Source organism: Numida meleagris, chromosome 11 (assembly GCF_002078875.1).
Source record: "Numida meleagris isolate 19003 breed g44 Domestic line chromosome 11, NumMel1.0, whole genome shotgun sequence".
Taxonomy (NCBI): domain Eukaryota; kingdom Metazoa; phylum Chordata; class Aves; order Galliformes; family Numididae; genus Numida; species Numida meleagris.
The window spans coordinates 9,525,648-9,550,503 of NC_034419.1; the positions used below are offsets into that span (position 1 = coordinate 9,525,648).

Genomic DNA, 24,856 nt, shown 5'->3' on the forward strand with positions numbered 1-24,856 from the left:
GATGAAATGAAGGAGAAGTGGTGAATTACCCAAGCGACTTTCCGCCGGGAGCCAGCGAGCCGCCGAGAGGAGCTGCGGAGCGCTCCGGAGCTGCCCGGCACGGACCCAGCGGCACCGCAGCGCGATGCACAGAGCCTCAGCTGCTGGAGCTCGCCTTGCCGTGCCGGCTGCTCACTAGCATGCAAACCCGCGCCCAGGATGAAAACAGGTTTGTGGCAGTTTGCTGGAGATGTTTCCTTCCCCACCGCCGGCACTTTGCTGTCGGTGTCTGAGAAGATCTTAATGATGGCAGCGGGCACCTCTGCCGCGTTCCCTCTGCCGTTCGTTGGAGATAAATCTTTCATGCGGCTGTCTTTTCCTATCTGTGGTGGTTGCTGCACAATCTGCACTTGATTGCAGCTCAAATATTCTTTTTAAGATCCGCTTCACAAAATGATGCAAAGTAAACACAGATGGGAGAAGTGAGGAAGAGGAAGCTGTGATGAAGTAGTGATGGTGGATGGATCTTCCCTCCTCCCTCCCCCAAATGCTAGCCTTCCCTGCTATGTTTCAGTTTTAGAGGAGGAAAGATTTGGGGGCCCTTTGGATGGAGGTTTGGCGGGACCGTTCCATCGGCGGTGCTTGCCTTGCTGACTGACTTCCTTAATGTCTGTGGCTCCCAAGCCCGTCGGCTTTGTCTTGTCTTCACCTGCCCTCAAGTTTCTTCCATCACCTTGCAGGTCATTCGTCCAGAATGCCCGAGGAAAGTTCGCCAAAGCGGAGTCCTCAAAACATCCCGTACAAGGACCTGCCCCACATCGTCAACGCTGATGGGCAGCACCTCTTCTGCAGGTACTGGAAGCCAGCAGCAGCTGCCAGGTGAGCACTTTTCAGCAAACACACTTTTCTGACTATCAGTAAGACTCTGCAACTATGTTTTGTAGCTTGGCTGGCATGACTGGGCTGGGTGCACAGCTTTGCAGAGCCGCTAAGAGATGTCTCTCATCTGAGAGAGCTCCTGCTGGAATGACTGTATTCCCCAACCCTTTCCTCACTCAGGCTCGCCTTACAGATGTGAACCATGAAGTTACTCTCACCCTGTGCACAGCTGCCTCGCTTGGCACTTCTGTGTGCTACATCCAGAGTGACACTTGCAGGTGGCTGATGCCTATCAGCAACAAAGTGCCTTCAAACCAATAGCAGTCAGGGAGGGATGGGATGCCAGCTCAGCGATATCTGGTCCTTTAAATTTTCTTAGTGTCAACAAATACAGCATCAGCATATGAGTTCAATTTGATCGGTAACAGCAGAAATCTCAGGGCAGCAGGCAGGAGTTGGTTTAACTGTGTTACTTCTTAACTGCTTTTTTTTTATATATTTATGTATGGTCGGTAAATGATTTAGGAAGCTCTCACTGGGACCTCTCCGTGAGTTCAAAACTGAACTCAGTGATAAACACAGATAAGGTATCAGATAGAGACATTTAAATAATGTCTTTTTCATAATTTAAATAGTCCCCTGAGTGTAATGGCTTTCTGTGCTGATTATGTGCTGATTATGATCTGCTATAGAAAGCTATCTGTGTTTCTCCCATAGTTATTTATGGCTGTTCATCTTTCTGCCAGTATCTGCTGTCAGATTCTGGCTTGACACATACTTTTGCTACCCCTAGTTGTATAGGCAGCTTTACAAAATCTGGATATTGGTTGGTTGGTTGTTTTTGTGCAAGCCAACAGGAAAAGCTATGCTGATTTTCTAATTGTATTTTCTTTTTATAGCTGTTAGGCAAACACAAGAAAAGTTGTTCAAGCAGGAGTTTGAGTAGTCAGGAGTTGCAGTTTCCCATGCCCACCCAATAGGTTGCATCCAAACCATCTCAGAGAGGTGGATATGCGCCCAGCTTCCCTGGCCTGGGGTTCAGTGCCTGCCAATGAGGGGCCATGTGGTGACATATGGTCAGGAAGTGGCCTGCACCTAAGCAATGCACATTGACACCTTATCCCCAGAGCAGGGCTGTGCAGCCACCCTATGCAGCTCCATTGTACTTACGGGGCTCTAGGACATGGGTCTTGGCTTAAGATCCATGATCCTATGATCCATGGACCTGGTCCACAGAGCGCTTTGTAGTTACTTCTATTCACTTACTTTCAGGAGGAGGAAAGTTTTTGGCACAGATCTTTTCCATGTCCTTTGCACCAGCCTCAAGATTTCCTGTATTGGAAAAAAAAAAATTAGTATCAAACCAAGCTTCTACTGTGAAACCAGGCTGTCTCATATTGTAATGCTAATTAATCATTAACTGCCCAGAGTGATCTTCATCCAGTAGTGAAATTGCTTTCTCTTTTCAAGTTTAATTTCTTAGCAAATTAGTAGTGAGTGGATGGGTCTTTGATCAAGAAATGAAAGGATGGTAAAGAACTGAGAGTTAAAACTTAGTGCCGAAGTCCTCTGGGTAGTTAATTTTTTAGGGCTCTGTGAACCAAGCAGTTAATTGAGAGCGAGCTTGCCCTACTTTTGTGACAACAAAAGTAGAAGGGATCAGTGTTGCTCATTTACAAGTGGTTCCTTTGTGTGTGTATTTGTATATGAGGAAGGGCGTACTGTTTATTATTAGCCCGTTTTGCATTGTTATGTATGAGAGAATGCAAGTGACTAAACAGCAAGTTAGTGCCTATATTCTACAGTCAGGAAGGCTCTTGATGTGCTTTGATAGGCAAACCAAAAATACATCTTTTCCCTCTCACTTTTCATAAGTAGCTCATCTTATTCTGCTTCATGTGTAAAAGCTTGGCAACTTTCATCTAATTTTAAATGTTCAGCAAAAATGATCTATATATATGTACAGGGAGAGAGAGGCACCTCAGGGGACTTTTGTTGGCCTGTTACAATTATTCTGTTTCAAATACTGAAGGTGATTCTTTCAGTCTTCCAGCTCAATTGTTGATTCGGGTTGAAATCCTAACGCTAATGAGTGACACGGTAACAGTCGAGCGGTGGGATCTTCCACTGATCCATTATGCACCTCATCCCAGCTAGGGCTGCAGAAATACCTTTTCACTGCAGATGCCCAAAGGTTATCATTGACTTGGCTTCAATTAGAACAGAACTTACCATCCTTGATACACCCCCTAGGGAGAAAATAATGGGATATCTGCCAAAGGAAAAATTAAGAAGTGGTGCTGGCCTGGGGTTGGAGAGCAAACAATGGGTGGATACCGGGGCCAACCAGCAGAGATTGCCCTTCGGAGTGGGCACTTCTCTTTTATCTCCTCAAACTGACCCACAAAGGTGGATAAAGGCTTAAAAAAAAAAAAAGAAAGAAAAAAAAGATTTGTCAGGAAGATGGGAAATTTTGTAAGGCTCTTCTGCTCTGTGCACACAGATATCCAGGCACTGATCCTGCACAGCGTTGATCCAACTGATCAGCCCATACTGGTGCACATATGGATGCTTTGTTGTAAGTGCCACCGAGGCCAAGGTTGTGGTGCGAGTGAAAGGCACCTATTGTGAGTTCCTCAGCGGGGGCTGCTTTGTTTCAGGGGGGGATTTAGGTGATTACTTCACAGGAAGCTGACACACAAAGGCACTCAGATGTCATAGTGATTAGATGGGGTAGATAGAGTAGATATTAACAGGACTGAGGAAGGAGGGCGACTGTTTTCCACCTCTTGGGGTGAGATGTCAGCCCACGGGGAGAGCTGGGGCTGAAGGTGTAACTTCCCCACCAGCAGCCCCTTGAGCTGCCCGACTTGTTGAGCCAGTTTCATCCCCAGATGTAATTGAGTGGTGGTGTTGAATGCGGTGGGGAGGGAAAAGCACTGTGTTCTGGTGTTGTTTTTTTGGATCCTGCCAAGAGCAGGGTTTGTGGAGCATGACAGCAGGTAGCTGGCACGGGGAGCTCACTCGTGAGGTCCCATTTTTTGGACTGTATAATATTGTTTGGAGGAGCTAAATCACTGGTACCAGAACAGATTGATCTCACGCCTATGGCATGTCCCAGTAGCTGAGGAAATCCTACTTAATGGAAAAGCAGTCCTTGTGTAAACAAAAACAACAGCTCCATGCAAGGTTATAACCTCTGCCACCACCCTGAGACTCCTGAGTCAAAATATGAGGTAACAGGAGGTGAGGAATTAAGAAACAGTGCTCTGTTCCCAGCCCTCAGACAAAGCAGCTAAGAATAGAGGTGGGATGAGGAACGGGAAGGAAAGTCGGGAGGAGAAGTCAAACCGTTTCCTCTGAGGCCCCAAAAGGGCCTGAAGAAGTTCAGCAGTGACCTTCTTTCCCCTCTGTTCGGTATCCTGGTGGCCTTTTCTGGATGTCTCAGCTGTTCCCATCACTACCCGGATAACTACAAACAGTTTGTTTGGGGCGCTTTGGGATTTGTTGACCCAGCTCAGTTTTGAAGCATACCAATGTCATCAGTTTTACCAACAGCCTGCATCCACCGTTGACTTCAGATTGAGACTGTGATGTTTGGCTCTCATCTCTTAATAGGTATAAACTTACGGTTGGACACTTGAAGCTTGAGATGCTCACAGTAAGAAGATGCTTTTGCTAATGCCCATTCTCTGCTGGGGAGGCAGCCTGGAGCTGACACGCGTGCAGGCCACATATGTTTTCCTGCTCGATTGTTAATGTATGGTGAAATGGCTTGGTTTGACTTCAGACACTGTGACCATGATTTAGGGGAACAGAGTGCAATTATCTGAGCAAACACTGTCTTTGTAGGAGTTCTTTCAGCTCTACATCTGAAAAAATGTGATTAAGAATACAAAATGAAACAAACAAAACCCACCTGCTTCTCTATTTGCTTTTTTTCCTTTCTAAAAAATGCCTGTCATTCATTCTGTCTTGTTAGTGGTAAAAGAGCAAGCCAATAAGGAGAAAACCTATTTCTCTCTCCCTGAAGGACTTTGCAGAAGTGCCTGTAGTGCAGAAATACAAACTGCCTTTAGATTTGAACCAGCCCTTGAACTGTGAATATTGCTTGCTGATTTTGGCACCTCATTATCAACATTTCCATGGCATTTCCAGAAGAACAGCACTGCTCCCAGCGTGAGCAGATGACAAAGTTAAATTTGACTTTCAGACCCATCCAAAATGACTAAATAAACAAATAAACTGAAGCGAAGTCAAAGCAAAGGAAACCAAGTCACTAATTTTAATGTCTCTAATTATGCTGTGCAAGTCTCTAGAAATACAGAAATTTGGAATTCGGTGCCACTCTGGAAGAACACTTCAGTTTGTACTAATGAGGTCAACTTCAAACTGATGCACAAGGGCCAAACTTGTGTGGTTTAAAGTGACTTATGGCAGCATCATCTGTCATAGGGTGAATTGAGCTCTCTGCCTGTCTGATCACATCATAGACAGTGCACAGGGCAAATAAGAGCTTTTTGCTTAACGATTTTCATTGTCAAACCAACACTGCAGGCTTTACTTGCTATACTGCTATTGCCTGAGTTTCTAAAGCCTTCCTTCTCCAATTCATCAGCTGTGTGTGTTCCTTCAATGGCTAAATTCTCTTTGCTCTATGTGACAGCCTTATTCATTGTGAATGGGGGCAGCCTCCCATGATTTCTTATCCAGGGGGTGGGAAAATTAATAAACCAGCTTCACCTGTGAGGGACTCTTTGACAGACACAAGAACAGCTTCATTTCTTGCTGTGGGTGTTCCCAGCAGCTTCCATTCAGTAGGACAGGTTTTCTTCAGTCCCCACAGGAATGTCTGATGGATGCAAATCTCCTTTTGTTTTTCCACGGAATCCAAGGAAAAAGAAAAATAACAAAGAGAATAACAATGGTTATAAATAGTCCCTTCTGCTTATTACACTCTTAGGATCAGCTTCTAGGCACAAGTGTAGAACTTTTATGCAAGACAGTGCAACTTTATGGATGTTGGTGTGTGGGAGCAAGCTGACTTCAGGAGTTCCCTGTTGTAAATCTCATAAAGTTCATTAAATTTTCATCCTGGTCCTGAGACAACAGCGAAGGACACAAAATCAGTTTGGGTTCTTCATATACCACGAACGTGATGAACCAAGTTGTCAGACTTGTTACGTGTTGAAAGTCATGCCATCACTGAAGCTGACGAGTTCATCAACTGCATCAGGGTTCCAGATGCAAGAACTCTTTCCTTCAGTAGCACAAGGAATGTGTAGGTTTGGACAAAACAATGAAAGCACCTGCACACTGTTCCCTGCCTCAGTTACTTCATCAGTCTTGAACCTCCCTGGGGCAGCTCTTTTAGATCACCATAAATGCATCTACAAGAGTTGGCTGGCACAGTTGTACTGGCTAGAAGACAATGTGTTTTCTAGATGCATGTTGCGGAGCAGTTGGCCTGGGTTTCCTTGTGAGTTCCCCTGAAGCTGCTGTGGCTTTGTACTTTTCAGAGCCAGCATGAACATCTGATCTCTTTGTTCTTCTAGGGAAATTACATTGTTCTAAGAGCTGTCCCTGCAGACACATTTGGCTGAGCTGCCTTCCCTAGGTCCAGGCATCCCATTGTCCGAATGCGCTTCCACTTGAATGGAAGCCATCAGTGTTTAACAACCATCCATTGTTGCTTGTCCAAGAGATGTGACACAACTTTGACAGCAAATGGCTGATTCTCCATACCTTAAACTTTATCTAAGGAAAGACTATTGCATCCTGCCCATGAGAATCCTTAAGATCCCTTGCCTCATCACACCCCAGAATTACACCCTTAACTCAATTATACCCTTATACATCCCTGTCCCTACTCCACTAGCACCGATACTATGACACTCTACCAGTATGGCTTATTATCCAACAGGGAGGAAAGTAGCAATGCCAGGTTAAAGTTTCTGACATCATTAAGACCTTGAGTAATACTTCATGAGTACTTCCACTGGAATGAGACTCCCCTTCTATGTGACAGACACTTGCTGTCTAGCCAGGATCCATCTTCATTTCCTCTGGTAGGCAATCACTTGATGATGGAGCTTCTGAATCCATGCTAACAAAGTGATGGCAAAGGCAGATTGCTAGACCTAAAAAATTTAGTGTCAGAAAATGGAATAAAGAAGTCAACAAGGAGCAGAGAACAGGCAAAAAGCATGGTCAAGTCTGCGCACAGTGACCAAAGATACAAATTACTGTGCCTTTGATTTCTCTGTGCTTTCATTTCCCCCATCTAAAATTGGGTATAATGATCCAGGTGAGTGATGTAAGTGGGGTGACAGCAGTGAGATCTGGAGTCCCTAGAAGAAAGTTGCCAGAGAAAGTAAATTATTCCTTGAGGTTTTGTGGTTGAAGAGTGCTTGACGTTCAAGGAGAGATTTTAAAAATCTACTAAGTGATCATTAGTTGTTCTTGCTTTTCAGCTACAAGTCAGTTGTCTCAGGAGCAATCTACTAAAAGAAAGGAGAGAGAAAAAAAAAAACAAACCAAATATTGACAGCTGAGGTGGAGTCAATCATTCAATGGTAATAATGTAGTAATCTTTTGATTCGGTATTGTGTATAGATGGGCAAGCAGAAAATGTGCAAACTACAGAATGTACAGAATTAATAGATGAGAAAGATTACTAATTTTTTCAGCCATCTATCTGTCCTGTGCTAAAAAAACCACTTGCTCTGCATGTTTTCTTTCCATCAAGCTTAAAAATTGTGGTGTGATGGAAAAAGCTTAAATCTTTGTCTCTTTTAAGAGCAGAAAGTTGGCTTGATTTGCTCCAGGTGTCAGCAGGTTAGCTAGTTTACCAGCTGGAAAGGTGAATTTCGTTTATTATTTTTCAACATTTTTTAACTTTTATTATTCAAAATTATGTCAGTGAGATTTCAAATTCTCTTGTCAAAATCCAGAAATCTGCAGTGGCTTAATTTGCCGGGCTAAAGAAGTGAGGAGTGATTGAGGAAGCACTAAGTAATTAAATTGCTCTGAAGATAACATCTAGCTGACCTAATGGCTATGGTGTTTCTTCTTTTTTTTTTTTTTTTTTTGAGTCTTGTGTGAGAGCTAGTCTCCAACATTTGAAGTAATAAAAACTGTATTCTGAGCAGCATTCATAATTTCATTTTATTTAAAGGATATCCAACGGTCAGCCTTCAACCATCATCTGGCCCTCTCTAAATGGTCTTAGTGAGGAGAACCACGCAGCTAAAACCAGGTTGTCCTGAAAATGCACAGATCGCCTTTCTGATGTGATTAGCTGCCCACAGGTTCTTTAGCACAGAAAGCTTTTTAAAATTTGGCTCTCTCTTTCTAGGTTCACTGTGGCCCTGTGCACACAGCACAGGACTGGGGCTCAGGGAACCCATGGGGACATTCAGGTTGAATATTAGGAAAAATTTCTCCTCCAAAAGATTGGTGAGGCACTGGCACAGGCAGCCCAGGGAATGGTGGAGTCACCATCCCTGGAAGTGTTCAGGAACCATGGAGATGTGGCACTGTGGGATGTGGGTCAGTGGGCATGGTGGGAGTGGGTTGACGGTTGGACTTGGTGATCTTAGTGGTCTTTCCAACCTTAATGATTCTATGATTTTGGCTCTGCTGTTGAGTTCCCAGAGACTGCTGTAGGGCTGGGTTTGGCCTCACACTGTGTGTCCAACCCGTGCCAGTGGCATGCTGTGTTGCCATGGGCAAGGCTTTCACCTCCTGTTCTCAGTTTACATGTCAGGGGTAGGAAGTGTTAGTCCATGCCAGGGGCAGGACAGCAGGTGAGGGGTCTCCGGATCATCTCTTCGTTAGATGGCTGTGTGACAATCATAGCTGCACCCCTTGGAAAGCATGTTGGGTTTTATGAATGAAGGGTGTTGTACAAAAGCCAGCTGTTGTTGTTATTGATGCTATTTATTTACTGGTCACACTTCTTCCAGAGCTATGGGATGGAAGAAAATCAATCAGCAGATTCACTTTGTTTATATTCAATTACACTTTCAGTGTTTGGGGAATGTTAATTTGCTAAACCCAACTCCTTCCCCTAAAGCCCCTAGTTTTTCATAGCCGTTGTATGATGCCAAGGCATGGGTTCTGACCACCAAGGCTCTGCTTGGTGCATGTGTTTTCCTGCTGCTTTAGGAGAGGCAGTCCCATCACTCAGCACACCAAATGTCGCGTTCAGGCTTCTTTGCATTTTGCCTTGTGGTCCCACGAATGGTGGCTTGTAAGTCTTCAGAGGAGAGGCTCAGGAGGACAGCCATCCTGCTCTTGCCCATCAGCACTGCTTCTTTCTTTGCCAGCAGCCCAGGGGAGCAGGAGCCAGCCTAGCAGTGCTGGGGTTAATAACTGTAGTTTTGACAGCATTTGCTCTAAAGTCAAAGCTTTTTAGAAATGGTCCCAAATATGTGGTGCTTCTTGTTTCTGGTGAAGCCATCCACAGAAAACACAGCGTTCCCGCAGCAGAATAACAGCTTGTGGTTTAAATAAGTGTTGTTATTTCTGCTTTGCTGTAGGTGTACATGTATGTTTTGGTTCAGTGACTTCCAGATACTGTAAATGAGTATTGATTTCCTTTTCTATTTTAAGCTTTTCTAAAGAAAAGGCATCCCACATGCCTTTAGCTTTCTTTGCCTCTACTTAAACTGATTACTTCTTTATTTCATTGTTATTACTCATCCCGATTTTAACAGTTGCACTCCAAGTTGCCCAGGTCTCCATTCAACTTCTGTTGTTTAAAGCTGTTACACCTGGCCATTTTTGAGAGCAAACCGACGAGACAGCGTTCAGAACTCGTGGCAAGAAGTTCCTTATTGCTGTTGGTGTGGCATCTCTCACCGCCATGGGCAACACTGCCCTGGGGTTGGAAACGAAAGAGAGTTTCAGGAAGTGAGCCTGCCGCAGCTAAGTTCTCTGGACAAATGTGTTAGCTCAGTGTCACTGTGAAATAAGACAGACCTGGATTTGGCAACTGGAGGCAGGAGTCTCTATCCATTCGTTAACTTGTAAATCATTGCACCTCAGCTGTGTTTCAGATTTACATTGGTTAGAGGCACGGATAAATATGCCAGCCTTTAAAGCGTATGTTCCAGCAATCACTGCCTTAGCAAGATGATGGTGTGTCACGTTTAGCTGTTTACATTCAACTTTCTTTCCTACCTCAAGTCTGTGGCAAACGTGGAATACAAAATTAATTGGAACAGGCTCAAAGCCTTGGCAAGTGCTTTGCTTGTGACATTACTGATTTCCCAGAGGAATAGTTCCTGATATTGATTTTGACAGAGACTGCAAAGCCTCTCTCTGCAAAGGTTCTCCTCGTAGCTAGGCTGGGCTGGAGTGCAGCTCTGGGATGTGCCGAGAGGATTATTCATTAGAAATTAATGTGCTTAATCTCAAAGTATGCTAAAATATACATAACTACGTTATGATTAAGATATCAATCTTTGAGTTTCTGTCTCTACGGTTTTGGCCTAATTCCACACAGGCTTTTGGAAAGTCATGCAGGAAATGATTGGTTCTTTGGAGACGCATGTTATCTGTGAAATCTGAACTGGACTTTTATAAGTTAGTTTGTGAAAGATAACCAATTTAGATTCCTGCTAACACAGAGAGCTGCAGACAAAACTGGATCCAAAAGGTAAAAGAGAGGAAGGGCAATTTCCTCCCTGCAGGAAGTAATCAAGAGCTCCTGAGCATATCATGGTGGAATTGTCTGGTACAAACCATGCTACCAGGTCTGAGCATTTCAGGGAACTGAAGTTGTCTGTTTGGCTTTAGACCGTTGCTACATGTGGGAATTGTACAGTCAGGGCTTTATTAAAAAGTAATAATAGCATACTGTCTCAGGGCAAGTACAGTGTCATCACCTTTCTTGCTCCTTATTCACAGATCTCTTCCAAGCCAGTGGAAGATTTACCCAAGTAATTCCACAATGCCTGATTAAAGTACTTTGTGCAGTTTTTGATGCAAGAAGCAGCTTGGAAACAGTCTGATCATTTGTGCCACGTGTGCACTGCTCTGTTTCTTCTCTGCACAGGTACTAGGGTAATTACCTGAATTCTTTTCTAACTGTTTCAATGTCATGTCATGAGTTGTCTGTGCCATCTGCTCCCTGAAATAACAGTGTGAGAGTGGAGATGGTTCAATCAAAAACAAGTCACAGGCCTCTTTGGAAATAGAAGGTATAATTCTCCCTTCAGGGATTGGCGTGCTCTGTAGAAAGGCAGTAGCAAGAGGAAAGAGCAGCTCCAGAGCAGAGTGCTCATCTGCCCTGCACATTGAGAGCAGTGGGTCCACAGTGGCCCAAAAGGAAAAATGGCATCTCTGATATCAAAGTGGGAGAGCGTCCCAGTAACCCTCTTCTCATCATTTTTATCCAAAAAAGGGATGAGAAGATCCTTCCTGTGAATTTCAAGTTACACACCACACATTTCAGCTCTGATCTCAGCCTTGTGTCCCCTGAAGTACCACTTCAAAGCTTCCTTGAAACAAAGTACAACTGGTCTCAAATGTTGACTTTCAGGGACTTGTCTGGAGCTATGCAGTTGCAAGATTCAAATAATTCCCCCCCTCTCACCTTGCCTGTAGTTTCCTTCATCTCTTTTCCCTGTATTAGACCACTCATGAGTTATTTGTGGTGAGGGCTTGCTCTTCAAGGAGCTACAATAAATCAGCATAAGCTGTTTCTCCACATTGTTTGGTGCTGGCTCCAGCTAGTTCCCGCTGAGCTGTTTGTTTTGAAATATATCTGTACTATCCAGTTCTGCCTCTGCTCCGCTGATTTATGGTGCCTACACTTTCTGGTATAGTTGAATAACCCACCCATGGTACTCCTCCTGGAGGTCACGGCAGATCTCAGATCTCCTAACCCTACGCTGATGAGGAATTGCTGTGATTTTGAAGTGCATTGTGAAACCAGGCTTGCAGGCATATGCATGAACAGCAGCTGAAGGCAAGAGTGCTGCTTGTGGAAGCAAGCATGGATGTTAAGACAGAGCCCTAAGTTTCCATCATGTTAGACAGTAGGATGCTGCCCAAGCTAAGAGCAGCCCCTCTGGACAGGCTTGAATGGGAACTTCCAAGCTGGAGTAAACGGGGTAAGAGACAAGATATGATGCAGGATTTGCTGGAGGAGTTTTCTTTAAAATTGTCAGTTTAGGATCTGGACCATAGTGCAGTGCTTTGATTCAGTCTCTGGTGCTCAGAGATAGTTCACAGGCGGAACTACTACAGTCTTGAACCACTGCTACTCTCAGTCTATCTGGAAAAGGTGAGTTACTCCAAATTTAGAGCCCTGTGGGGAATCTGTGCTGATCACAGACAGCTTTTGAAGGTCCCCAAGGAGGGAGACTCCACAGATGCTGCAGTGTCAGTGTGATTAAGAAAAGGTCAGTGTAGACTTGATGCCAGATCAGCATTTTTCCCTGAGTTGGGAAAAGTAGCAGAACTGCTGGTTTGAGGTAAAATCATTAAACTCCAACAACAGCTGCAAAAGGACATGACTACCCAGGTTACGGACCTATGCAGTAAAGCTGAACGTAAATGGGCCAGCAGAGCAAAGGCTATGAATGTGTTTCTCCAAAAAGCTGAGCAACAGAGCAAGCAAAGTGCTCGAACTTAATAAACTTCCTTCTCTGAAACATGGGTTGGAATTCAGAGCAAAGTCATCACTTCTTGTGCCCTCAGAGGGACATAACTCTGTAAGCTTCCCGGAGACAGAAGGACGGTGTGAAGGGACACACCTGACTCCACCATCAATTTTCCTGTCTAACTGGAGCCACCAGCCGGAATGGTTGGCTAGCTGGCTAGGTCACACACATACACAACACAAGAGAAATGCCCATAAATTTTTGTAATCCCTGCCCAAGGCCAAGTTCTGCCAGGGTCACTTAGGGCTATAGATCACCTCTGCAAAAAAAAAAAAAAAAAAAAGTGCAAAAGCTGACTCAAATAGCAGATACAGAGACATCCCTCATCCAAACTTCAAGTCCACACCCAACACAAGAGGGCCTAGAGTCCTCTGGAGGAACATCAACAATGTCTGTTACAGTGAACAAAACATTTCATTCCTCATTATGTGTGCTTGGAAATGACTATCTGGACCTTTCTGAGAAACAGGCAATCTTTAATGGTAGAAAATTGGAATACTGCTTGAATCTTGACAAAGTTACCATCTGCTGAATGCACAATGTTCTTGTAGGGAAAGATAGCTAATCTTCATAATCACTGAGGTCTCCTAACAGAGCTAACACAAGAATGCATACCTGTAATTGATTTTCCATGAAGAGATCCTGTGGAAGCAAAACAGACACACATGACATAGTAAGTTTAAAGAGTTTGTGATCAGCTATCCAGATCCTTCTCCAAAACTGCCACGGGTGAAATATCTTTCATACATAAGTGTTTGCTGCTTGCAGTGTTTCTCAGAGTCAGGCTGATGCCAGCTGATAAGTCAGCTGGAACAACACAGCCAAACCTAATAGTCAATTCAAGTAAGGCAGTCATTTTCTGGCAGCCTCAGCTAACTCAGAGCTTTCTTGTTGGTTAATTTTTAAAAATTACTTTAGGAATTTGGTGCTGAGTGTTCAAAGCTGCAAAAATCAGATGTTCTTCGTTAGAGTTGATCTGATTCTGGCAAAAGAATCATATCAAATGAATGCATAGTTGCCTTCCATAGAATAACATGGTATTAGGTTAAGTTGCCAAGGTCTGATTCAGGAAATCACTTCTGCATGTGATTAAATCCATCTTAACACAGAACAGCATTTATAAATCCTTTCTTTAACTTTAATCTTGTACTTTGTAAGTCCTGCTGACTTTCATGAGTCAAAGGGAGTTTCCTGAGGTTAAGCAAGTACTTAAATATTGTTCTGAAGAGGGATGCTTTCAAATAGGGTGGAAAATATTGGATTTTTTATGTATGCGGTCATAGGAAGCTTGTCTTCAGTTCTTTGGTCTAGTCCCAGTGTTCTGAGATATTCTCTGGCAATAAAGTATCGCACAGGGGCTCCACCAAAGTGCTTCAGCCCCCAGAGGACAGGATGTGAAGATGATACCATCCTGCTTGCAGCCTGTCCCACCTGCATGCAGGATGCCTGGGCGTGCTGCTGGCTCTGCAAGGTGTAGCTGCAGCACAGGAGGGGCTGACACAGCCATGGGAGAGCAGCCCAGTGGAGATGCGGGAGCAGGGGCTGGTCACTGGCATGCACCATTACCTCCTAATGGCAGATAATGGTAAAAGCTAATATTGTCCCACTGCTTGTTGTGCTAAGTAACCACATCTGTTTGCCAAGCTGTGCAGTACCAGGAGGCAGAAACCTCTTGTGGGGAGGGAGAGAGGAGGAGAAGGCTGTGGGAAGGGCAGGGACATGTGAAAACTGTTGCTTTTGCAAACTGCAATCAATAGCTGCTTTCCTTTAATAGCCATAATCGCTATTGCACTGGTGAGGTGAGAGCTGGCACCCAGACTTACCTATGCCCCAGCTCACACCTTGGTGTTGTGTCTGACACACCCATGGAGCGTGGGGAAATGTGTGATCACATGCATCCAAGGTGCTGTCTTGAGCAGAAGCCAAAACAGCACTTTGGCACCATTTTGAGATGTTCAGCAATTGTTCTACCAGCCCAAGCCAGCTGAAGCGTCCAAAGATGTGTCAGGTCGATCTGCCTGCGGTTAGAAACTAGAACTCGTGGGTTCAAGCACGGGTCAGTCTTCACAAGAAAGCTTTGCAGGCTGTGAGCCATGCCTTCTACCTGAGATTTATATGTTTGCAAGGCTTTCATCACTGAAATTGCGAGAGCTGGAGGTGAAGAAATTTCTCCCCAGGATCAATTTGGTGCACGGCCAATACACAAACCTTGCTTAAACAGCGCTTCCACTGAGGCACTGCAGTCACACAAAACCTTAAAGGGTTTCTGTATTAAACGATTCGCAGAAGTCCCTCTGTTCAAAGCAATCTCAGATATTCTCTTACGTGTTTCTTCCTTTCCAGCCATTGCGATTCGAGAGCAGGGGTGTCTGCAAAAATGTTTACATACAGTGAAGCACTGCCGTCACTCAAACCAGTCACTTGCTGTACTTGCACGCCAGCTTGCCAGGGAAAATATGTGCACCATGTATTTGTTACACTGCCTTCAGGTACTCTTTGCCAAATCTAAACTTGTTTTTGAAAAATGGAAGACGAGAGGAAAGAGCCAAATCCTTCAGTCCTGGCTCAGATGATGCTCAGACTATCTTCAGGTTTTCAAGGCATTGCATCCGATGCATGGCCCCTTTGCACAGAGACCCTGAAGACTGAGCTTCTTCTGTTTGGACATAGCAATTTGAAGATTTCACTCCTTGTTTATCATGCCTAACATTCATAGGACAAAACTTTGAAAAGTGCCTGAGCTGTCTTGACAGCTAGATACTGCCATTAGGGCTCTTAAGGCACAAACAGACCCAGGGATTTTATTCAGTATTTTGCTTATGACAATTGTCATGCTGGCATGAGAGGTTGCTGGAACACCTTGCTTCTCTGCAGCATGAAGCTTTTTCTTTTCTCGTTGGCTTCACAGAAGATGAGTGGGCTGAGATCTAGCAGGTTGCTGTCAGGCAGAGTCACGGTGCTGCGGCAGTGTGAATGAAAGCAAAATTAGGGCTTTGCTGTCAGGGGGATGAAATATCAGCAAGCATTTCCCGGCAAAGATCTCTTCGGCAGCTTCCCATTAGTTTTCATTCACTTGATGTATTTCAGTGCATACATTCAAATCATATTTCTCTGAGAAAGGAAGGGCTGTGTGCCGTCAGGCGAGCTGCACCTTAATCTCTGTGCCTAGTCAGCAGGAAAAAGGTTGGTGCTACAGAGAGTAACAGAGGGCTTAAGTGAGACACTGCAGAGAGGAGCTGCCAGGAGCCAGGGAGCAGGAGTGATGCACACAGAGCCTCGCTGACTGTGTTGGCCATCAGTGCGATGAGTACACAGGGATCTTGTCTCGCATTTCCTTAGTTTCTCCCTCAGAGACTGACTATCCCAGCACTGGCTGGAGTCTCTACTGGGCTGCCTGTGGCTGGGAGAGGTGATGGCTGTGTTTCAGAAAGGAATGAGCAGTCTTTCCATCCTTTTCACCTCTAGCACCAAGTTATGTGGTTTAGTGGGCACGGTGGTGATGGGTTGGGGTTGGACTGGGTGATCTTAGTTGTCTTTTCCAACCTTAATGATTCTATGATTCGGTATCTGGATCTGTAATTATAGGCACTGCACTCTGGAAATCAGGCTGTCTAGCAAGTGTATTGATAACGTGACAAATGTATCGATAGGGGAGGCTGAAAAGGAAGAAATGACTGCTCCACAGCGACCATTTTGAAACCTTCAGTGAAATTAAAGAACATTTGTAAGTTGCAGCAAGTTGTGTTACGTGGCCTAACCTCAGTCTTGCTCATTAGTGTTAGACAGATACCAGAGCATCTTTGCATCGCTGTGTTTGAAGTCTCTCTGTTAAATCCTTCTGGTTTCAATGGGTGCTTTCAAGCTGTCTAGCATGAGCAAATACTTTGAAGCAGGCGTTAATCAAAGAGCTAGAGCAGGATTTTCTACATCATTCATATCTTTTTTTAAGTTTAAGTATATTAAGATCAAAGCAGTTTACTGCAGTGAATACACTGAAAATGTATTCAAAACCTCAATCAAAATAAAGTAGAGGAAATCACTAGCTGTAAACTGCTGCATTATTGTGTGTTGTCAGTTCATTTAATGTACTGAAAATCTCAAACCTGTAGCCTCCTGGCTGTTTTGTGCAGCTGATGTTCCAGTGACAGATGGTACTTGTAAAGGAACAAGTCATGTTTATGCTGCTAAAGCTGGATTTTGAAAAGTCACCTGTTGAATTCAGCAAAACTTATGTAATCTCATTGCTACTTCCATCGTATTTCTAGTCCAATTCTGCACAGACTTTGCCCAGTAAAACAATTGGCAAAGTTCATTCACCTTTAGTCACTCTCATGGTGAAAATAAAGCATCATTGGTGCAACTGTAATATTTGAAGATAAGTATTTCTATAATGCCTTTCAAAAAGAAGTGTCTATTAGACTTTCTGTTTTCACGGTTCCTCTCTGTAGCTGTACAGTGGCTATGTAAAGGTCACCTTAATTGCCAAAGGGAAGCAACTGTTTGGGGGCAGAAAATGCAACAGTAAGGTCACTAGAACTGGAGTCAAAAGATAAAATTCCAAACACAGAGCAATGTTCTGGACTCTGCTTGAGATTTGTTGTTTAGCTGAAAGTTCATTTTTAAGAGTGCTCTGTGGCATTCAACAGTGTTTCAAGGTAAAAAGTTAAGGACTGTTTGTATTTGAAACCACCATGATATAACAACTCCATGAAACTCAAGGGCAACGCTTCCACTGTAGGAGCAGCACAAAAGCCTCAAAGCCAAGATGTAGTTACCCACCCCAAGGATGCTGATGCCCATCTGCATTTCAAACTTGTAGCAGATCCCAGTTGCAAACAAATAACAAAGTCTGTCCAGTCTGCAGCTGACTTGCTGGTGGTCTGCCCAGCTACCAGCTGGTGAGGATCAAGTCGGTGGTAGGTTAGGATGGCAATCTGTCTTCCCGTGTTAAAACTCCCATCAGCCCTTATTTAACTTGCCTTGTGTTTGCTGATATCTGAAATGCTGTTGCTAAATTGAATGTGCAGTTTTTGCTTGCAGCTCTGAAGCCTTTGTGCGTTGATTGCCGAGTTAATGATTTATACCTTAATGCTCCATTTAGGGCCCTCGTGTTTATCGCTCATGGCGCTGGGGAACACTGCGGCCGTTATGATGACTTGGCCCAGAGGCTGACAGAACTTAACTTGTTTGTATTTGCCCATGACCATGGTGAGTAGCCTAAAACAGTACTTGATTTACAGCAGCTCAGGACTTTACTGAGGCAAATGCCATTAAAGCTACTCAGCAGTGAGAGAAAAGTCAATAAAATACACATCAGCGTAAATGAGAAAGGGAGTATTTGAAGCTTTGTAATAATCTGCATACTGAATCTGTAAGATAGCAACCCTATTTCTCTGGGTTTTCCTCAATCTTATCATTAATGTTACTGCTGATGCTGGTTTAACCTCTCTGTAAAGGACTATTTCTCTTTCACCTGTCTGTTGGGGGGTGAGGAGGGATTGTCCACTGTGGCAGTGGGACTAGGAGCCACTTTTCCTGGATTCATGCTTCTTGTTATCCCAGAAAATCGGAGAGGAGGGTCTGAAATGGCAGCATAGCTTTCATACAGCAGTACAGCTAGATAGCTGCACCCTTGGGACATAGACAGGCATGGAGACATCATGGGCATTTATTTGGAGATATCTCAGCAGACCAGTGGAGACACCAGAGCTGGCTGTAGACCAGAGCTATGGTGAGAAAACAGCTTGAGTTTCTTCAAGGCTGTGCTAACACAGCCACACCACTCCATCCCTCAACCTATAAGTGCCTGGGCAATGCAGTGCTATGTAGGCTCACTGTCCTTGCCTCTTCTGGCTTGAGGATCTCTGCTCTGCTCCATTCCACGACGTAGAAATGCTGAGTATCATCAGATCTCCCAAAGCATGTGAAGCAGGACATATTTGACCTATCTATCCTGCTGTTTGGCAGCATCCTCTCACACCTGACTCTTTAGGTTGGAACGGACCTTAAAGATCATCAAGCTTCAGCTTCACTGTTGTGGGCAGGGTTCCCCCCACCAGATCAGGCTGCCCAGGGCCCCATCCAGCCTGGCTTTGATCACTTCCAGTGATGGGACATCCACAGCTTCTCTGGGCAGCCTGTGCCAGGGCCTCACCACTGTCTGAGTAAAGACTCTTGCATCTTCAGGCCTTCCTTGTGCTTGGAAGTCTTTGCTTTGTTTTTATCCCTGCAGATCACTACCTCTCGGCAAGAGTCACTCTAGATATTAGCAAAATGAATCAGTGCGATTAATGATGGCAGTGAAAAAAAAAGCAAGGTCAGTTCTGAGCTGACAGGTGAAATGGGATGAATCTCAGTGCAATTCCAATCTCCTTCTGGCAGATCCTCCACTGACACTGGAAAGCATACTACAATACAGTGGAAAGTTCTCCCCATCTCTCCTCAAAGACAAGATTGCTGAACTTGAGCTTGAAGATCCTGAAAGCTGTAGAAGGGAGAACACATGAGACATTGCTCCACTTAGTCTGATAGAGGGAAGGCAACGTCTCATCAAATTCAAGTACTCACAACTTCACCTTGGTTTTGCTTTCATGATTTCTTTTCACTCACAGCACTACACTGCACTTGGTGTGCAGAATTCTCTCTGACAAAAAAAGTATCCAGTCCTGAATGTATAAACCACTGTCTGTGGTTTTACAGGCAGCGGATCACATGCCATGCAGAGCTGACTTCACAAAGACAGCTGACCTGCGCAAAAGTATCTCTGCAGACCACAGGAGCCTGCTTCTCCTTATATGGGCACAGATGTTTTAAGCGTGGTCTCATTCACTTCGATATACTTCCTTCTGATTCAGACATAGGCTAGTGGGAGCGTGCAGTCATCCCAGCAGGAAGGGTCTCCATTCCTCTTTTGCTATCTATATGGCACAAAGTTCATGAGAAGGGCGGTGGCATGGTCCGTGTGCTGTTCACCCCGCAGCTGCGCTTAGTAGACCACAATGTATGCAAAAAGTGACTGAACAAGGCACAAGCAATTCGTACAAAAGCCAGGGCCCAGCACCCCAGGACTGTGGTTGCTCGCTGTGCATGCTGAGTAGGCCTTCATTCCGTGTTCCCTTAACACTCAATAATGGTTTTAACGAGTTGAAATAGCAGTATTTGAAGCAATGAATCTAGAAAAAGTGATAGAGCACTGTATTTATTGCATGGATTTGGTACAGAGAATGACTCTTCTGTAGGTGGGAAGGGGCTTTGGGGTGAAGGATCCTGTCAGGTGTTTATTGTGCTGCATAAAGAGACAGTGATTTGCTCTCTTTTTTCTTGATTTTTTTTTTTTTTGACTAGAGAAGCGTAGTTATGTTGTGTTTTTCTTCCTATAGACAGAGCTGCTGAATTGATCAGTTCACTTAACACACTTCTGGTTGGTTAAGAGCTTCATTCTCCCTACAGTATTCATTGTCAGCTCAGTTTGGTTTTCATCATCACAAGAGGGAGAAGGCAAAGAGGAACCTGAAAGCAGAACACTGGAAACGCAATTGTTCTACACAAAGAGCTCATTTAAATGAGACTGGATTCTCTAAGCTACAGAGACAATTAATGTATTTTAGGCTCTGTAAAATAATATTTGCACCTAAAGAGGTGAGTGGTGAGGACAGACCTTGTCTGGAGTAATACAGTTACAGAGCTCAGAGCTGACAGACAGCGACCAGGTTCTGAGCACCTGATGGAGATGTAGGTGTCCCTGTTCAGTGCAATGGAGTTGGACTAGGTAACCTTTAAGGGTCCCTTCCAACTCCAACCATTCTATGACACACACCTCTATTGCCAAATCTGCCCGGAGCAAATGGAGGATTATAACTTTCCTCCACTGTTTTCCCCTTTCCAAATCACCTCCCTAGTGTGTTTCCTCGTTGTGTCCCATCCTTCGGGTATCTTTGGGTAATATTAGTTATTCGATTGCATTAGCAAAATAATTGCTTTCTCTTTGTAATTTCTTACGGTAACTCTGAAGGGCTTGGCATAGATTTTTTGACCTGGATATTTATTCTTGTTCTGGAATACTCACGGATACATTTCCCAATTCAGGTGTGATGTTATTCATGCAGTTCCACAGCACAGCTAGCATGATTTCCCAAATGAGTTGGGAAGTTGCTAGTATGTGTGACTTGACTGATTTATATGGTGTCTATCCTTCAGTCAAAAGAAGGAAAAATAATTTCCATTGATACTGCTGATTCTGTAAAAGCTTATACATGGGCTGTAAATCTTGCTGAAGGCTGCTCTGCACCGTTTCTTGTTAAGTGAGGCTACAGCAAAACAGCTGGCACATCACAGGGTAATAGTGCTCATCTGAATTTGTGTCTTCCTATTGGCATCAGAAAAGTAGCACTGGCTCGGTTCTCTGAGTGTCTCAGAGTATGTTATTTGTGCATTTGCTCTTTCAAATATTTCACAGTAACCTCAAAGCAGCTGCATCTCATAGCTCCTTATTAGAAACTTTCTGCAGCAGTGGTGAAAACTTACTTCCAGAAAACCTCATAGGTCTCCTTTACACCTAACATTTTTAAATTGCTTTGTTTAATATCAGCCTCATGGAAGAGAAAAATGCTATTTCTTTGTAATGCAGCATTTTGTTCTGTGGTCTCTTGTGTTTTAATAGGCAGGTAATGGTTTTCCATGGTTTCTGAGTGCACTTGGAGTGCAGCTTCATGAAGGCAGAATTAAGGTTGCTGAGATGACCCTGCTATGTATTTCTGTAAGGTTCAGCTTTGTTGAAAAGAAATTTCACATTTCAATTTCCTTCCTGTATTACTGTTATTTTATTATGTCAACATTCTGATGACAGACAAAGAGACAGGCGAATATATTAGGTTATTGGCAATCAATTTAGGGAAACCCTCTTAGAAGGAATACCCGTGGGAGATTCATCAAACTGGAGCGATATGGTAATTCTTCATGGAGCTGCAGACAGATTGTAGCTCCCTTAGTTGTAATGCATTATTTTTAGGGTAAAGCAGAAAGCCAAGGAAAATGAGAATAAAGGATAGAGAATGTGGCTTTGTTTCCCCTAACCAAGCATTTTCAGTTAGTAAAGCACATGATGTTCCAGCTATCCCTGTCTCACTTCTTGAAACATCTCATTTGCTGAGATCTTATTTTGTATGGTTGCATTACATGGCCTGAAACCAGAACAGCCACAATTTCACCTTCAGAAGTACACGTCAGCTAATTGTGGTTACAAAAGCATTCCAAGATCCAAGGCCCACAAAGATACATTCACTTAGCTCTTACACTTTTAACAGTGATGGCACAGGATGTGTTTTTCACTCAGAATTGTTGGTGCTCCTTGTGGGTACTGAGTAATGGTCTTCTGGTATGAAAACGAGGAATGTGAATTACTTAGCCCTAACCAGGCAGCAGCTCACGGCCTTTAGATTTGCTTGAGGACAGCGCTTTGCAATGCTGGTGAGCATTGCAGATGGGCTAACAGATCCCGCTCAGACACCTACTGCTGTTTGTGCTCCCCGTTAATTTCCTCACTGCTTTCTCTATTTAAGTGTGTATTTTTAAAAAGCAGAAAATAGCTGGAGGCTTTTCAATGCTTCAAATATTAGTTGTTTTGTGGTTTTTTTTTCAAGTGATCACTGTGTTGTTCTTGCAACTGTTAAAAGACCATTTTGTTGATGAGAACAGAAGGCTTTTATTTATTCATAGCACTGGGAAGGATTGGTCTGAAGAGAAAGGTTAAAAAGGACTGAACACAGGCAAGCTGGGAGGAGGGAAATGACTAAGAAGGATGTCAGTGCTAATAAGAGCATTAATAAAAATGAGGATACTGCTGTGAGAAGGAACTGCTCATGGACACCAGAATGAGGGAATGTTCCTGGAGAACAGCGCTGCCGATGATGTGAAATCACCATGGGTTTGGAAACATCAGCACTTGCATGAGTACAAAATAACTGTTCTCTCCATGAATCCTGTTTTCATTCATGCTCCCCACAGCCGGAACAGCTTCGCCAAATAGTCGGGATCTACTTGCACCGCCAACTTGCACTACCTGAGCTACACCAGCAGACCTGCTCTGAGCAGCTGGACTGCTGCTGATGTGCCCATCCTTAGACAGATGCTCTTTGGCTAGGGGAGAGAATCTAGGACTAGCTCTGTACCTATATCAGTGTGTTCCCTTTTGAGCTTGTTCTGAATTGGTGAAGTTGTTCACCTAGCAGTGGCAATTGCAAGGCAGGAGGAGACCCAGCAGCCAGGGTGAGTTCCCCCCTCTTCCTGTCTATTTCCTCCGCATGAAGCCCAACTCTTCACAACTCCTCTTCACAAAAGCTTTCTTTTAATATTTTTACTAGTGGTTCCAAACAGAAGATTCCTAACCTAGAAGGAAATTTTTCAGAGCTCTGGATTAAATTCCGCAGGTACGTTCCCTGTGGAGAAATTAGCCCGTTTGTTCTTCAGATTCTCTCTACTTGTCCATCTTTCAGTATTTTATGAACGTTTATTTGGATTAGAGAGAGAGCTGCTAAGGGGTGATTAATCTGTCCTGCTGTGATTCAAGTGTGTGGGCATAAATCTTTGTGTATATAGCTCCAAAAACTGCCAGACTGAGAGCCTGTGACAGAGCAAAAGTAGCGGGGATATAAGGGAACCCTTAAATGATTCTTTGACCCTTGATCTATGTTAAGTGTCATACGGACCCTTGAGTCCCCACTGGAACTCTTCCATTCTCCCCTTTTAACCCAGGGGATGATTGAGTCATAAACATGCTGCTACGTGAAAAGCAGAGATGGCACCTCAGGGGATATAGCAGGGAAGTCAGGCTGGTCTTCCCCATCACTCAGCTTTTCTCTTTCAAGCATCCCTTATACGTTAACAGGAGCCTACAGAGGTCGGCTGTTTGGCTGGGCTGGCAGAGCACAGCCAGTGTTGTTTTATCGCTGTTTTGACTCCAGATTTGGTACGGTCCCCAGCCAGCCTAGCTCTCCCTGGCCTTTGCTTCTCCAGATGTTGAACAAAGGTAGCAGTCAGGCTTATCTGCCCTCCAGGGCAGCAGTGAGGAATGCTCAGCATTCACAGGGCACACAGGAGGTAAAACCACAGGGCGCAGTTACGGGGTGAGAGTTCATATACTGCAGAGCATTGTGTAATTCCGTAGGCAGTGAGAAAACTGTAGGATTCTGGAGCAAAGTCCTCCTATAAAACAAACAGCTAATGAGTAAACTTCCTCCTGCCGTTCAGCTCTGCTGGCAGGTGACAGCTCATCTCATAGCACTGATTGCAAGGCAGTGGTGACAATTTGCTAAGGAGAAGAGGTCTGAACCTCTTTGAAAATATAGACAAAATGATTCATACTGCTGAAAGGTCCAACTTTCCCCATGCTCTTGAATGCACTCTTTCAGATGGATAGTGTATTTCCTCTTGCTGTCTCCCAGTCTGCTGCATGGGGTTGGGTTCTCTTGGTAGCAGTGAGCGCGTATCTCAGAGGAAGTGGTCAGTATAGACCATGTGGTCTCTGTACATTTCTTACAGTACAAGGATGCCGAATTGTGCCTATAAACGTACCAGAATAGAGCGTAGCCCAACCTCAGGGGATAACCTGTGGTGTAACAGGCAATTGTGAGTGCTTTGAGAGGGGTTTTATTGAACAAAGCTGTCACATTACCGTAGTGATTTTTGAGCAACTTGTCATAGACATCTGCAGACCAGTCTTGCTCTGCTGAAGTCATCTCAGAAGCAGACGTGTCATGTCAGTGCTAGCCCTTTGTCCACCCTGGGATCATAGAACCATAGACTCATTAAGGTTGGAAAAGACCACTAAGACCAGCCAGTCCAACTGCCAACCCATCACCACTTGGCCTCCTTCAAGGCAGCAAGCAGTGTTTCTCTTTGAGGAAAGCAGCCACACGACAGCAAGAAAACCAATACCTATGGTGGCTCATGCTTGAGTGAAGGACACAAGCTGAGATTTGGAAATGCGTGTGTGGCTTTTATTTTGTCTTGTGAAGGCAGATGAAATAACACTGTCAAGCGAGGAAGCAGCTAGACCATAGCAAACTAAAAGTAAACAGATGATGAGTCTGAGCATGACCGGTGCATCTGTAATGGAATGTTTTGCTTAAAGCATTTGAGTTTGGGAAGGGACAAGGGTACATGGAGGTGTTTCCCTTCCCTCCACTCTGAGGAAGAGTTTGATGGACTTGTTGAGAGTAATATGGAAACCATGCTGATGTAAAAGGGGGGAAAGCACAGTGCTGAGCCATGGGAGTTGGGAAGTTGTGAGGACTGGATACAATTTTGGCACAGACACATATAAACAA

At 44.2% G+C, this 24,856-nt stretch overlaps 2 protein-coding genes across 6 annotated transcripts in view; one reads left to right on the forward strand and one right to left on the reverse strand.

Moving 5' to 3' along the window:
- The window catches only part of KBTBD12 (kelch repeat and BTB domain containing 12), a 50,472-nt gene extending 50,306 nt beyond the window's left edge, over nucleotides 1–166 (reverse strand). Inside the window, exon 1 of one of the 2 annotated variants that reach the window (XM_021409257.1) lies at nucleotides 30–166. The gene's annotated coding sequence lies outside the window, so the exon portion shown is untranslated. The remainder of the gene's footprint in view (nucleotides 1–29) is intronic. The other variant, XM_021409259.1, reaches the window with a different exon arrangement.
- MGLL (monoglyceride lipase) overlaps nucleotides 1–24,856 on the forward strand; it is a 90,192-nt gene that overhangs the window by 35,299 nt on the left and 30,037 nt on the right. For 3 of the 4 annotated variants that reach the window (XM_021409263.1, XM_021409264.1, XM_021409262.1), the window contains 2 exons: nucleotides 720–858; nucleotides 17,635–17,741. In XM_021409263.1, coding sequence (XP_021264938.1) covers nucleotides 720–858; nucleotides 17,635–17,741 — 246 coding nt within the window. Of the gene's footprint in view, nucleotides 1–39; nucleotides 209–719; nucleotides 859–17,634; nucleotides 17,742–24,856 lie in introns of those variants that run through there. The other variant, XM_021409265.1, reaches the window with a different exon arrangement.